Source organism: Dama dama, chromosome 29 (genome assembly GCF_033118175.1).
Source record: "Dama dama isolate Ldn47 chromosome 29, ASM3311817v1, whole genome shotgun sequence".
NCBI lineage: Eukaryota > Metazoa > Chordata > Mammalia > Artiodactyla > Cervidae > Dama > Dama dama.
The window spans coordinates 26,026,280-26,041,273 of NC_083709.1; the positions used below are offsets into that span (position 1 = coordinate 26,026,280).

At 42.0% G+C, this 14,994-nt stretch overlaps 1 protein-coding gene across 3 annotated transcripts in view; it reads right to left on the reverse strand.

Annotated features, from left to right (window-relative positions):
* The window catches only part of TEK (TEK receptor tyrosine kinase), a 104,886-nt gene that overhangs the window by 38,056 nt on the left and 51,836 nt on the right, over positions 1–14,994 (reverse strand). For all 3 annotated transcript variants that reach the window (XM_061132263.1, XM_061132264.1, XM_061132265.1), the window contains exons 3-8: positions 12,246–12,356; positions 10,987–11,139; positions 5,974–6,105; positions 5,180–5,320; positions 3,280–3,408; positions 883–1,034 (exon numbers count right to left, since the gene is read on the reverse strand). In XM_061132263.1, the coding sequence (XP_060988246.1) occupies positions 883–1,034; positions 3,280–3,408; positions 5,180–5,320; positions 5,974–6,105; positions 10,987–11,139; positions 12,246–12,356 (818 nt within the window). The remainder of the gene's footprint in view (positions 1–882; positions 1,035–3,279; positions 3,409–5,179; positions 5,321–5,973; positions 6,106–10,986; positions 11,140–12,245; positions 12,357–14,994) is intronic.

Sequence of the window (14,994 nt, forward strand, 5' to 3'; positions counted from 1 at the left end):
TGAATATTCTGCATATTCTGCCCCTAAGACATCACTTGGATCTACCTTCTGGTCAAGTTGATTTTTGGTCATCTTTGGGAGAAAAATAAAATAACTAGTTCAAAGTCTTTAGATAGATAATAATATAAATCAATTTTCTGCAGACCATTTGTGACACAGAGAAATTTGAGCTGGTACCTGTCTCTGCTGCATTTGGCATTGTTGGGAGAGGGAAGGGAAACGTGGAAAATTAGCTTAGTCCTTATTTCTTTCAAGCAAAGAAAAATGCTGTGGTAGCACCCTAACCAGTGGTAAGTGCCAGAAATGAATACCCAGTGTTGTCTGAGATGTGATACACATACACACACACACATACATTAACATGATGGAATACTACTCAGCCATAAAACAGAGTAAAATGATGCCATTTGCAGCAACATGGATGGACTTATTATCATACTCAGTGAAGCAAATCAGACAGAAAAAGACAGATATCATATGATATCAGTCATAAGTGAAATCTAAAATATGACACAAATGAACTTATTTACAAAACAGAAACAGACTCACAGACATAGAAAACAAAGTTATAGTTTAGAAAACAAATTAATGGTTACCACTGAGGAAAGAAAAAGGGGAAATGGGGGATAAATTAGGAGTTTGGGATTAGCAGATACAAACCACTATATAAACAAAAAGGATTTAGTGTATAAAAGAGGGAACCTATATTCAATATCTTGTAATAACTTTTAATGGAAAATAATCTTGAAAAATATAACTGAATTACTTTGCTATATACCTAAAAATAACACAACACTGTAAATCAACTATGCTTCAACTTTTAAAAAAGCTATAATTTGTTCTACTGAAAAAAAAAAAAGAGAGAGAGAGAATAACTCTTACACGGAGCACTGTCCCATCTGGCTTCACCAGGGTCATTTCTTCAATAGCAGGTCGTGGCCAGCCAGATGCTTTGCAGATGGGGTTAAATTTACCACTGTTCACTTCTATACGATCTGGCAAATCCTCTATCTTTGGAGTCATCCTTGGCACACCTGAATGAAGGAAACAACACTATGAAACCTAATCTTTAACACAGCAGAAGCAGAAATTATGAAAGTAGTTACCATCTAGGAAGTCATGTACTGGGCAAGAAATTGGCAAGTATGTTATTGTTTTATCACTACATAATAAATTTTGGGAGGTAGTTGCTCTCAATTCCCATTAAAATGGTTACCAGAATCAGAATTCACACTCTTTGCCATAATGATGTACTTCCTCTGGGTCCTAGGGGATACAGTCTCAATGCTGAAATGGTCATCACCACATCTCTGCAGATCTTATTGTCCAGTCCCTCTCTTGCTTTTTAAGGGAATTTATTTTTACAAAAACAAAACTAAAGCCAGTTCTTCTTCCACTCTGCAAGCCCCTGATTCTCTGACCAACAATGTGATCATTAGTTTTGATATCTGAGAGATGTCTTTTGATCGGGAAGACTGCACCTGGCTAATGATTAATTATATTCACATTTACATCCAAGAAGTGAAATGGAATAAAATTCCCCTAACCAATTTCTCATCAGTAGCCAAATAAAAAATACTGCTGCCAACATGGAAAGGAAAATAAATGTCTCTGGTATTAAGAAAGGCATCAGGATTCCTTACTTAATATCTGCAGGGTAGAGAATGAATAATCCTGAAATTTAACAATTTTATTCTGGACTGTGTGTGGGGTCTTAGAGAGTTTTGGACCACGTGTAGGACACAACTGAAAATGGTCCAACATTCAGTAAATAATGTAGGAGATGGACATGCACTTAAAACACTGGAAAAGTGGCTGAGTCTTTTCCAGAAAAAAAGAACAGCAGTCATTTACAAGCTGCTCCATAGCAGTGGTGAGAGGAGGTGGGGGTCAAGGTAAGTGCATCAATGTTGATATTTTATATTGATATCCTATCTCTCAAGCCTAGAATGAAACAGGTGAAGTGTATGGAGCAGGAAAGGAAACGGTCTAATAGCCACAAAGGTATTCTTTGATATATCTACAGACCTGGGGAGACTGTAATGAGAAAATTTGCCAAACTTAGCGCACTTAGGTATTGGTGTTGGAATTCTTCAAAGTGCTCTAACACTTTCAATCCATGCCTTTCCTTCTCTGTCCCCTTGCAGTTTTCCGCAGTTGGATGGAGGTAGGAGGTACAGGTAGAGGGTGTGGGGAAAGGGGGCTGCCCCCTGAAAGCCCAGAATCTGGGTCTAAGCTTGAGATTCTCACATTTTTTTTTGCAACATCGGCCTTAGTACAGAAAGGTAGAAGTGGAACAGAAAAGGCAAATCATTAAGCTTGTTTGTTGCCCACTTTCAGTCCGTCCTCTGACAGCCGCAGTCTTTCCTCCCCTCCCTACACCCTCCCAGATTCCTACCCTGGAGCAATGTCCAAATGTTGGGGTAGAAGGGAAAATATAAAGCTGAGACGCCTTTGAGAAAACAGTTGGTGTTTCTCTCCATACTCGTTCTGATATTTAAAACTCACAGAGAAAAGACTATAAATGTCTTACTGCTCTGAATGCAGATTTCACTGGACATATGTTATTTATATTTGTTTGACTGAAAAAGTAATATATGTTTATTATTTTTAAGTTTTAAAAATATGCTTCTTTTGATTTTAAAATGTATATTCTAGGACAGGGGTTAGCAGACTTTCCTTAAAGGACTAGATAATAAACATTTTCATCTTGGCAGGCCATATGTTCTTGGTGGTAACTACTCAACCCTGTTGTAAGAGCAGCCTCACATGATATATGGTAAACAAAGGGGCATAGCTGTGTTCAAATAAGATTTTTAAGTGAGAACAGATGGTAGGGCAATAAAAAGGAATAAGAAACATACTGATATGTGCTACAATATAGATAAACCTCAAAAACAGTATGGTAAATGAAGAAAGCCAGCCAAAAAAAATCTAATTTTGTAATTCTTCAAAGTAATTCTTTCCCTGCTGTGCATATCCAGGGAAAAGTCTGGTCCTAGAAAAGACCGACAAAGAGGTAGACAGAGCCCTCAGTGGCTGGTTATCACTTACTGCGCTACAAAGAGCACGAGGTTCATTCCTTATGGGAAGGGCCAGTGCGAGAATCCATAAAGAAGGTTCAGAAAGCTGTCCTTTAGAACAGAGGATCTATTCTTCCCTACTTCTGCTTGGAAACAGGAGTTTAAGACTCTCGGGCTAGTGGGGCAAGAATTAGCCAGCAAAGCCGGGTTCAGACGTGCCGAACTCGGCCCTGATGACAGTGTTACCTTGCTTTACCTTCTCTCTCACACTGGAGCCCTTGGCGTCCCGGAGAGCAGAGGCATCCTTGGAACCGATCGCACTTCTCCCCGTTGGTACAGCTGCACCTCAGCTTACAGTCTGGTCCATAATAACCAGGCTGGCAAGCTGTCAACAAAGACATCAACAACTAGTGTTAACATGAGGGAAGGATGAAATCTCAGTCTCTAAGTGACTAGTTTTATTTTTCTTTCCAAGCTATCAACTTTGCTGGTGATAAAAGGTAGTAAGTGATATATCTGTATTACCAAGAAATTAAAGGTGAGAGAAATTCTGATTCCAGGCAAGTTGAATAAGCGCTTACCAGGCTACCCCTCCCAAAAATAACAACATGGCACTACTTTAGAAATAATTACCTGAAAGCATTGAAGAATGATGGGGTGGGAGGGAGGATGGGAAGGACCAGGAAAATTCTGAGGGGAGTTAAAACTTGGAATATGGGAATGGTGTGCTCCCCATTTTCCAGCTTTTAATCTCATGGTTGGCAGAGCTGACACCGTGTGGGGATGTTAGAACTCCAGGGAAAACCTGAAGCCTTACTGGTAGAGGAGTCTTAGAGGACAGAGTCAGGGCAACTGCAGCCACTTGAAATTGAGAGGGAAAATCTAGAAAGGAAGAACCAGAGGGAGGACATCCCAAATTTCTGGCTCCTCCCTGAACCACACATCTTAAATGCAGGCTCAACACAGCTCAGCTAAAGGTAAAAGGAGTGAACTGAGTCTGAGCTGATGCCTGGGAGTCAGAGTTTGCCGTTTGAGTCGCCCCAAGCTGATTGCCTTATAGGACATAACAAAACAAAAGAAGCACTCCTCAGAGGAATAGACTACACTCCAGAGTCTCCTCACTGTAACTTCCACAATGTTTAGAATACAATCAACACAAGAAGAAATGGAATAGTGCCATGTAGTCCATCTCCCAGCAGTGCCAGATACGGAAGAAAACTGACTTTGGGGAGCAAATACTAAAGTGTCTTTGAGTTCTGGCTAACTCACCACATTAGCATTTGTTAGGGAGGGTCTAGCATATTTGGCTACAGATTCATGTTAAGTTGGGCTCCTCATTTGGCTCAGTGGTAAAGAATCCGCCTGCAGTGCAGGAGACGCAGGAGGCCTGGGTTCAATCCCTGGGTCAGGAAGATCCCCTGGAGGAGGAAATGGCAACCACTACAGTATTCTTGTCTGGAGAATCCCATGGACAGAGGAGCCTGGTGGGTTATAGCCCACAGGGTCTCGAAGAGTTGGACATGACTGAACATGCAGGCATTCACATTAAGTTACTGTGTGATAGTCAATATGAAAAGCTTATTGGAAAGTAGATGAGAAACATACACCTCTGAGCTTCTTTGAGTAGGTGAAGCTAGTATCGCTTGAGCAAGGTCCACAGAAGATAAGATCTTAACTTCCTCAATTTTCATATCCCAAATCTTGTCTGGATCTGACATAAAAGTACTGATATTTATGATGTCGTGAAAAAAAATAAATCTTTGCCTTTCCAGCCCAAAGTGTGGTCTAAAACCCAGCAGCAGCATCTGGGAGTTTGTTAGAAATGCAGACCCTCAGTCTTCAGTCCAGACCTATAGAGCAGAATCTGTGTTCTAATAAGATAAGAATCTAATAAGACTCTTGAATCTAAGATTCTTAAATCTAATAAAATTCAATGCTAATAAGTGTATCAGCAGCACATTCTAAGTGGTCCAGAGTCTTAATACAAAATCATAATTAACTTTGGATGAAAGTATCTTTGATTCAAAGCCCTATAGCTCAGCATAGACAATTGACTGAGTAATCCAGGTATGTCCTACACACCGATGTGTGGGAAGCTGGGTCTCCTAGGTATACCTGCTAGAACCTTGGCTCTTCAGGGTGTGACTGGTCCATACCTTCACTGCACTGCAGACCCTTCCAGCCTGTGGCACAGGAGCACCCATAGGGGTCTGGGAGACAGAACACGAAGGACTTGCATCCCTCTGGTTCACTGCACCTTTCTTTACAAGTTCTGCCAAATGTGTGCGGTTCACACGCTATGGGAGAGAAAAAGACGATTCAGAGGCAAATACCCAACCCTTTGAGAGGCATGATTCTTCTTTTCAAGGGTCTCTCCTAGACCATTGAACATGGAAAATAGTCCAGTCTGAGCCATGGAATGGTCAGGGTAAAGAACCCTTATGGTCCACCTTACAGATAATGAAACTGCCTTTTGGACAGGACATAGGAGCCACTTCTCCCAGGTATGCAGGTCGTGCATTGCACAAACTGACAGAATGGTGATCACATCAATGACATCACAGATTTGTACACCTGTCACAACTTTCCCCTGGTGGCTCAGCTGGTAAAGAATCCACCTGTAATGCAGGAGACCTGGGTTAAGAAGATCCCCTGGAGAAGGGAACAGCTACCCACTCCAGCATTCTGGCCTGGAAAATCCCAGGGACTATACAGTCCATGGGGTCGCAAAGAGTCGGACATGACTGAGTGACTTTCACAACTTTCCAGTGGTTGACAATAAAGAGCCTTCAGGAAAGGGCACCTTTTTTGAATTCACACAAAGGTACTACCATATGGTGTCACAGAGGCCATTTAGCTTCCATCCCCAACTGTGTCCAGATCTAAAATTTGGATTCAGCAATGATGGATTTTAAATCCACAAGGTACTCATCAAGCACTCTTGACTTACCCTTCTCACATGTTCTCCCCATAAACCCAGGAGGGCAAATGCACTCCCCAGTATCTTCATGGCAGGTCCCGTTGTTCATACAAGCAGTGCAGATGCGGTTACATTCAGGTCCCCACTTCTGAGCCTCACATCCTTTGGTTAAGGAAAACAGAACTCTGGTGAGTGGCGCACATTCATTCTTCAAAGCTCTACTGAGCACCTGCTACATGTTAGTCACATGAGTGGACACTGGTGAATGAAGATAAATAAAACACAGCCTCTGCTCTCGAAAAGCTAAGAGTCCAATGCAGGAAACAGACATGTAATGGAACATGATAAAGACAAAGACAGAAGTACCCAATTATTTTTTTTAACTTTTCATTTTATATTGGAGTACGGCTGATTAACAATGTTGTGGTAATTCCAGGTGGTCAGCAAAGGGACTCAGCCATACATACACATATACCCATTCTCTCTCAGACTCCTCTCCCATACAGGCTGCCACGTAACACTGAGCAGTATTCCTTGTGCTATATATACCGTAGATTATTGTTGGTTATTCATTTTAAATATAGCAGTGTGAGAACTACCTAATCTGCATTAGGGTTGGAATAGGGCATAAAGGAAGGCTTCCCAGAGGAGGTGGTATGTGAGTTGAATCTGTAAGACCTCCTAAGTGACAAAGAAGATAATTCTGGAGAGTGTGTTCTGGGCAAAGGCTAGATTGGGAGGAAAACATGGTATGTTTGAGGAGCTGCAGATACAATTAGAGACAAGGGCAGTGGTTTTCAAAGTGTGACCCCTGATGAGTAGCATCTCCATTATCTGGGAATCTGTTAGAAATGAAAACCCCAGACTCCTATCCATGACTTACTGGATGAGAAACTCTGGAGGTAGCTTAGTAACCTATGCCTCACAGGTGTTTTAGATAATTCTGAGGCATGTCAAAGTTTTGGAACATCCAGTTTAAAGAATGTGGAGAAAAATCTAAATGGGCAAAGAATTTGAAAAAGAATAGATATATGTATAACTGAATCACTTTACATATGGAACTAACACAACATAGTAAATCAGCCACACTTCAATATTAAATAAAAAATTTTAAAAGATGAAGAATGTGGAGAAGGGAGACAAGCTAAATGGGGAAGTAGGAGCTAGCAGCACTCAAATATTTTTCAGGTAAAAACATGTAAGAAATGAAGCAAGATCCAAAACCGGAAGTACAAGAATGGTAAAAGACTTCCTAGATTCATATTTCCCGGCTCCTCTACTTCAGCGCTTGGTGATTTGAGATTGTTAATTAGACCCAAGGATACTTTCTAATATAAGGAAAACTCAAGGGGAGTGGGGTGGGGTGACCTTTTGTGGTCAGGAATTTAGTTTAATTTTTCTTATGAAAGGAACTAATGTCTTTGTCCCCGAATATGAGTCTCACAGTGGTAAAATTGGACCTGTGCCAATGGCTTATAATATTTTTGGCAAGAACTCCTGGTTATCAGTATTTTCTCTAAAATAATCAGTAAGACTGTCAACACAGACCCAGTCTGACAGGCAACCACCTAACAGATAAAGCTACAAAATGTCTCAAAGCTAATGTTTACATGCCTTCATGTATAAAGGGGAAAATCCTACACAGTCAGTGATTTCTTGAAAGCCAGACCCCAGATTATCTTCAGACGCTGAAAACTAACGATGACAGAACCCCAGGATGAAAGTGGGTCTCCTGTTACATTAACCTATGTACCAGTCTGTAGACCTGTCACAGTTTCACTCTTAATTCTGGGAAAGAGAAAAGGATTAAGCTGGAGGACATAAATGGGGGTGATCTCTCAGGGATGAAGGCAGGAAGAGAGTTCCTTGATAAGCAACAAGTATGCAGTTCATTGTCGTTTAGTCACTCAGTCGTGTCCGACTCTTGTGACCCCATGGACTGTAGCCTGTCAGGCTCCTCTGTTCATGGAATTTCCCAGGCAAGAATACTGGAGTGGGTTACCATTTCCTTCTCCAAGTATGCAGTCAGGCCTCTGTGATTTTCTTCAAAACATGAAAAGGTTTTTTATTTTAGGAAACTATAGATCCATAGTATCCAAAGAGAAATCTTACAATCTTAATGTTTTCAAAAAATCTTTTTAAAAAACTATATTGGAGTATAGTTGCTAGACAGCATTGTGTTGGTTTCCCCTGTACAGCAAAGTGAATCTGCTAGACTGTCCTGGAGAGAATTTATGCTGAAAAGAAACCTTGTAAGTATAACCAGTTTGATGTTTAATACTCAGTCTTTATGACAGAATACCACCCTTATGGCAGAAAGTGAAGAACTAAAGAGCCTCTTGATGAAAGTGAAAGGAGAAAGTTAAAAAGTTGGTTTTAAGCTCAACATTCAAAAAACAAAGATCATGGCATCCAGTCCCATCACTTCACGGCAAATAGATGGGGAAACAGTGACAGACTTTATTTTGGGGGGCTCCAAAATCACTGCAGATGGTGACTGCAGCCAAGAAGTTAAAAGATGCTTACTTCCTTGGAAGAAAAGTTATGACCAACCTAGACAGCATATTAAAAAGTAGAGACATTACTTTGCTAACAAAGTTCCATCTAGTCAAGGCTATGGTTTTTCCAGTAGTCATATATGGATGTGAGAGTTGGACTATAAAGCAAGCTAAGCATCAAAGAATTGATGCCTTTGAACTGTGGTGTTAAAGAAGACTCTTGAGAGTCCCTTGGACTGCAAGGAGATCCAACCAGTCCATCCTAAAGGAAATCAGTCCTGAATGTTCATTGGAAGGACTGATGTTGAAGCTGAAACTCCAAAACTTTGGCCACCTCATGCGAACAGCTGAATCATTTGAAAAGACCCTGATGCTGGGAAAGATTGAAGGCAGGAGGAGAAGGGGACGACAGAGGATGAGATGGTTGAATGGCATCGCCGACTCAATGAACATGAGTTTGAGTAAACTCCGGGAGTTGGTAATGGACAGGGAGGCCTGGCGTGCTGCAGTCCACAGGGTCACAAAGAGTCAGACATGACTGAGCAACTGAACTGAACTGATTCCTAAAGTTCAAATTTACCTGAAAAGATACTAGTTATGAGAAATGGACAAATGCCTTCAACTGTAGCTCATTTCTTAGTAAACATAAAAGACATCAAGCAGGGAAACTGTTAGTCACTCAGTCGTGTCAGACTCTGAGATTCCAGGGACTGTAGCCTGCCAGGCTCCTCTGTCCATGGAATTCTCTAGGCAAGAATTCTGGAGTGAGTCGCCATTTCCTTCTCCAGGGGATCTTCCCAATCCAGGGATTGAATCCGGGTCTCCTACATTGCAGGCAGATTCTTTACTGTCTGAGCCACCAGGGAAGCCCCAAGTAGGGAAAAGGACTTTTAAATGGGATTGTTGTGACCCAGCTCAAACTTTGCTAGAATGATTTTAGACACTAGCAGTTCCTTTCCAACAGCTTTACTGAAATGAGAGCAAAAGAAAAACAAATGTGCTTCTGACAGTCTGAAAAGGAGACAAGTTGGAGATCAAAATGTGTTCGAAATCTTTTATCTTAAAAGTTCAGGAGAATTTTAAATTCTAAACTATGCTAAGCCTTATTTGCTCTGATGTTTAACAAAAAAGAAAAGCTTTAAACCTTTTACCATGTATCAACATCTGATGTTTCTGATATTGTTAGGAAATTTGCCAAGTTATCCCTGACTCTGAGCATGCAACGTGGTGCTATATCACACTGGAGAGACCATCTTTTTATTTTAAAAAATTTTTTTTAAGTTATGAAAGTATGGTAACACATTTACATGAGACTTGGAAAATACAGAACAAAGTTATATATAGTTCCACTATATATTACAATAATTTAAGTAGATAAATTAAAGATTTTTAGTTGGAGTTTCAGTATCAAGGTGGAGAGACCATCTTAATGAAGTGAATGCAAATTGGGTCCTTGCGTTCAGATTCTCAAAGAAAGGAGATGAATGAAAGGGGATTTTACTTGCCCAGACTAGATGAACCACACTTTTCATAGGCCTATTGTCATATTGCAATACCTGTTTATCTATTTATGTATGTACCTGCTCTCCTTGAGAATTACCTGAGGGACAGTCATTCATCTTATTATCTTAGTATTCTCAACACCAACATAATGCCTGGCAGAGACTTATAATCCACACAGATTTGCTGAATAAATGAATGCATTAATATAATGCAAAGCAAAACAAGTAGTCTTCATGAATCAGGGGTGCTAATCACTAGAGGAATGACAGAGCATCCCTGTCAGAACACTGAGACCCGAAGGCCTGAACATTTAATATCATGAGTACCTAACACAAGTGGGAAAATTCAGGGCAAATCTCTTGCTTTCTATAGATCAATTTTTGGTATAAATGACTGGTGATAGTTACTCTCCACCTTGATAGCTATAATAGGGGGAAACACTTTCACTAGTTCTAATACTTGCATTTTTCAAACCTGAAAACACATTTGGGAGTTAAATGATCTCAAAACTGTGTGATTTTATGGGGGACTTAGTGTATAACTAGATATTAGACTAACCCAGAAAGCCTAACTCATCTCCCAGTAGCAGACACCTTTTGGGGGGATTGTCCAGCTCACAGTGATTCCCATTTTGTCTGAGGAAACTGCTGCTATTCAAGGGTGAGGTCCGAGTGTCCTCGCTGTAAAATGTGGCTCCACCCCCATCTATCACTCCTTGGTCTAGGCAAGTAGACACCTGACAAATGTCAGACCAATCTGACTCTTTATCCTGAGAGTGCAACATTTAGAAGTAAGTGAAACATCACTGAAGCTGAGTTAGGGTAATGGTAGCATCCTAGAGAGGAAGTCCACCCTCCCACACTGCAGTGCTGAGCTGCAGATCTTCCCTGGAAGATATTTTCTGGAACTTGCTTGTCAGCCTTTAAATCAGTTTTTAAGAGTCTTCAGTATACTTCCAAGTAATCCCAGCTTTTGCTTAAGTATCCAGAGTCAGTTTTGGTTACTCACAACTCAAAATTGTAACAGCTACACCGTCACTTACTCCGGACTATGAGCCTGGTGAAGGCTGAGGTGAAGAGGTTTCCTCCTATGTACCTGGCCGAGTACACGCCAGCATCCTGGGGCTGAACGTGAGGCAGATGCACTTCCAAAATGTCAGGGACTTCGTGCCGGGGCACCGAGTGGATGAAGGAACCTGTAAGGGAGAAGAGTGGAGAACCATGGGTCACCCTCAAACACTCCTGTTCCCTTGTCTGGCCCCACCACTTGATCAGCTTTCCCTGACCTGATATAGAAAATGTGCTCAAGCATATTAGATGTGGGAGAAGAATGAAAAGGTTGCTATTGAATGCTCTCCCAAAACTCGAGAAAAGGATGGTGTTGGAGCGGATAGGTTAGTCTACGAGGGCCACCACTGAACATGAAGATGAGGGTAGCCTAACTTTCTTATCTTCTGCAGGGAGAGGCAAGCAGACAAACCTGGGGAAAATGTCAGGTAACCTTGCCAACTAATCACTTAAGCGACACCTAGAATTACTGCTCCCATCTGTAAGTCTCACCCATCCACAGAACTCAGACTAGTCCCCATCAATATCTCAGCTGCATGAGACAATTGCCACCAGACGGTGCCAAACTGTAGCTGGACACGGAGAGATTTGCATTGCACAGTTAGACCCCCAGAATCACCGCCAACTGGCATTCCAGGTTCACCCTGGCCTTTCCCTTAGCCTTGCAAACAGTCACATATCACATGGCAGAATTTGAGACCCCATGTATTACATCGTGATGCAATTTTGTTGAACATTCATAGTTCATGTTGTATATTCCCATAACATCTTACGGAAAAGATGAACTTTTTGACTAACCCAACACACTGTAGGTGCATTCATATATGTATGTAAACCTCCATTTTAATTTACTTAAGTAACCAAACGTATTACCTAAGATAGCTTCTATCATAGAATTTGGTTGGGCTTTCCTGGTGGCTCAGACAATAAAGAATCTGCCTTCAGTGCAGAAGAGCAGGGTTCGATCCCTGGGTCAGGAAGATCCCCTGGAGAAGGGAATAGCTACTCACTCCAGTATTCTTGCCTACAGAATTCCACGGACAGAGGAGCCTGGTGGGCTATAGTCCATGGGTTCACAAAGAGTTGGACAGGACTGAGCAACTAACACTTTCACCTAGCAGCTTGACTTCAAACATCTGCCCGCCAGACTGGAATGAGATAATGACCCAATATTGCTTGGCTGTCTGATGTCTTACACAACAGTGCGGGAATGAAACAAAACACATGGACTCACCATTTTTGTAAATCACTGCGTCTTCTTCTTTAATCAATACCTTTTTGAAAGATATGCTCACATTATCTCCCCTGTCCACAGTCATAGTTAAAGTAGCTGGTAGAAAGGAAGCTATTAAAAGAGAGAGAAAAAACCAAATGAGAAAATGAGGTTACATAGCTTCTCTAGGAACAACTGAAACTTGAATCAGAGGATGAGGTCCAGGACTTGGCAAGAGTCAGGGGATTTTCACGTTAGCTTAGAGAGCTACCCTGTGAAGGCACATGATGCCTCTGAACCATGCTCAAAAGCACCTGGGCTTTAGGTACGTCTGCTTGCTTTCCTTAGTACCTGCCAACCCAGGCATGGCACTCTGCAAGACTCCCACAGAGATGCTGAGGGGCAGAAGGTGATGAATGTGGACCCAGAGGGAGAATGGTGTAAATCAAAGAGCATTGTGAGCACTGGAATTAGACAGTCCTGGGCTTAAGGTCACCCTCTGCCAATTTCTGAACCTCTTTGACCCACTTACTTCACCTCTGAACACCTCAGCTTCCTCATCTGTAATTTGGAAGTAAAAGTATTTACCTTAAACAGTTGTTAGGAACATTAAAGGGCTTCCAAGATGGCGTAGTGGTAGAGTCTGCCTGCCAATGCAGCAGATGTGGGTTCAATCCCTGGGTTAGGAAGATCCCCTGGAGGAGGAAATGGCTACCCACTCTGGTATTCTAGTCTGGAAAATTCCATGAACAGAGGAGCCTGGCGGGCTACAGTTCATGGGGTTGCAAAAGAGTCAGACATGACTAAGCCACTAAACAGCGACTAAACAACAACAAACATGAACATTAAAGGATGAGTGCCAAAGCCCTGGGTGCTTAGAAGAGGTCAGGATCCTTCTCAGATATAAACAGAGGCCACGCTGCTGTGCTGACGTGTGCAGTGTGGCCGGGAGTGGTAGGGAAGGCAGACGGGGACCCCAGGGGCCACTTTCCAGGGCTCCCTGTCGCCTGACTAGAGGCTCCATTTCGCAATCTAACCCAAGTGGCTCTTACTCTCTGAGACATGCCCTTCGGCTCCTGTGAGAATTTTTCGTGACCAGTTCATGCCGTTGTTCCTTTCTCTGTGGTTTGTTTATATTTTCTGCTCCTTTGTGTGAAGATTGTTTAGCTGACCGTGGGACTTCTCACTCAGCATTGTATTCTGAAAGGGAACCGAGATTCCCCCTTCGGCTCAACTCCAGCATGGTTGTTCTTTCTGCCCATTCTGTGGTTCTTTATTATTTCAGACTTTGTGCCTTTTAAGCTCCCTGATTTGTGAGGATCTGAACACAGTCACATGGCTGCGTTCTGCCACCCATCCTGCCTTCATGGCTCTAGGCTCACTGCTGTTTGCTGAGGACTAACGAGGGGCATCCACAAGTCAACTTTGCAACTTGGGCTTCCTGATGACACCAGAATCTGGCTCAAACTTTACACATAGTCAGATAATCGTGTGACTTGACCAGATCATGAAAACAATAAGCTCCTATGAACCAGGCATTGTTCTAAGAACCTTGCACATATTTAATTTTCATAATATCTCCAGGAGATAGGTACTACAATTATCCTAATTTTACAAACAAGGAAATCAAGGTAGAGAGAGAGGTCAGGAATGCTCTTCAAGATCACACAGCAAGTTCACGGGACAGCCAGGATTTGAAGCAGGTAGTTCGGTTCCAGAGGCCTCTCCTAGAAACTTTTTTTTTTTTAAAAGAAGTATTTAATTCTTCTTTATCTTTTGATCACACTGCATGGCATGTGGGATCTTAGTTCCCTGACCAGGAATCGAACCTGTGCCCCCTACATTAGCAATGTGGAGTCTTAACCACTGAACTCCAAGGAAGTGTCCAACATTTTATTTTTAAAATGAGATTACTGAGGCCTAGGTTAGAAGATGACTTGCTTGAGACAATTTGGATTGGTTAATTAACTCACAGACCTTACCTAAGAATATAATTCACTTATTCCTTAAGAAGTAGAGAAGAAACTACAAGATAGTAAAATGACATTATTACTCTTAAGTGTTTATTTATCATTAAATTGAAGGAGACAACTGAAATTTAGCTCAATTATTTTTCATCTATGGGAAACATGTTTCATTTTATGTCCATTATTACTTTGAGTAATTACCTAACAGCCCTATGAAGACAAGATATCCATGTCTATCATGTGGGTTGTGGAGTTAAGGGTGACTAAGTCCCTTCTTGAAGGCCTCCTGACCATGAGTGAGTGTGAAAGTTGAGACACACACTTAAGACCTCCACCCTTGTTCCAGACATCAGCACTCCAGAATCATCCTCCCCTAGGCCCACGTCCTTACTTCTCACTTCCAGCCATTCTGAACTGTGCTCAGTGCTACAAACAGACTACGTGATCACTCATATCCACTTTCTCCCTTCTCTTCCCTTTCCCTGTGTCTCACCAAGTCCTACTTATTCATCAGTCTCCGTTGAGACATCACTTTTTCCAGGGGCCTCTCAGAATCCTGGAATCCAGGTTCAGTTCAGTTCAGTCACTCAGTTGTGTCCGGCTCTTTACGACACCATAAACCGCAGCACGCCAGGGCTCCCTGTCCATCACCAGCTCCCGGAGTTTACCCAAACCCATGTCCATTGAGTTGGTGATGCCATTCAACCATCTCATCCTCTGTCATCCCCTTCTCCTCCTGCCTTCAATCTTTCCCAGCATCAGGGTCTTTTCCAATGAGTCAGCTCTTTGCATCAGGTGGCCAA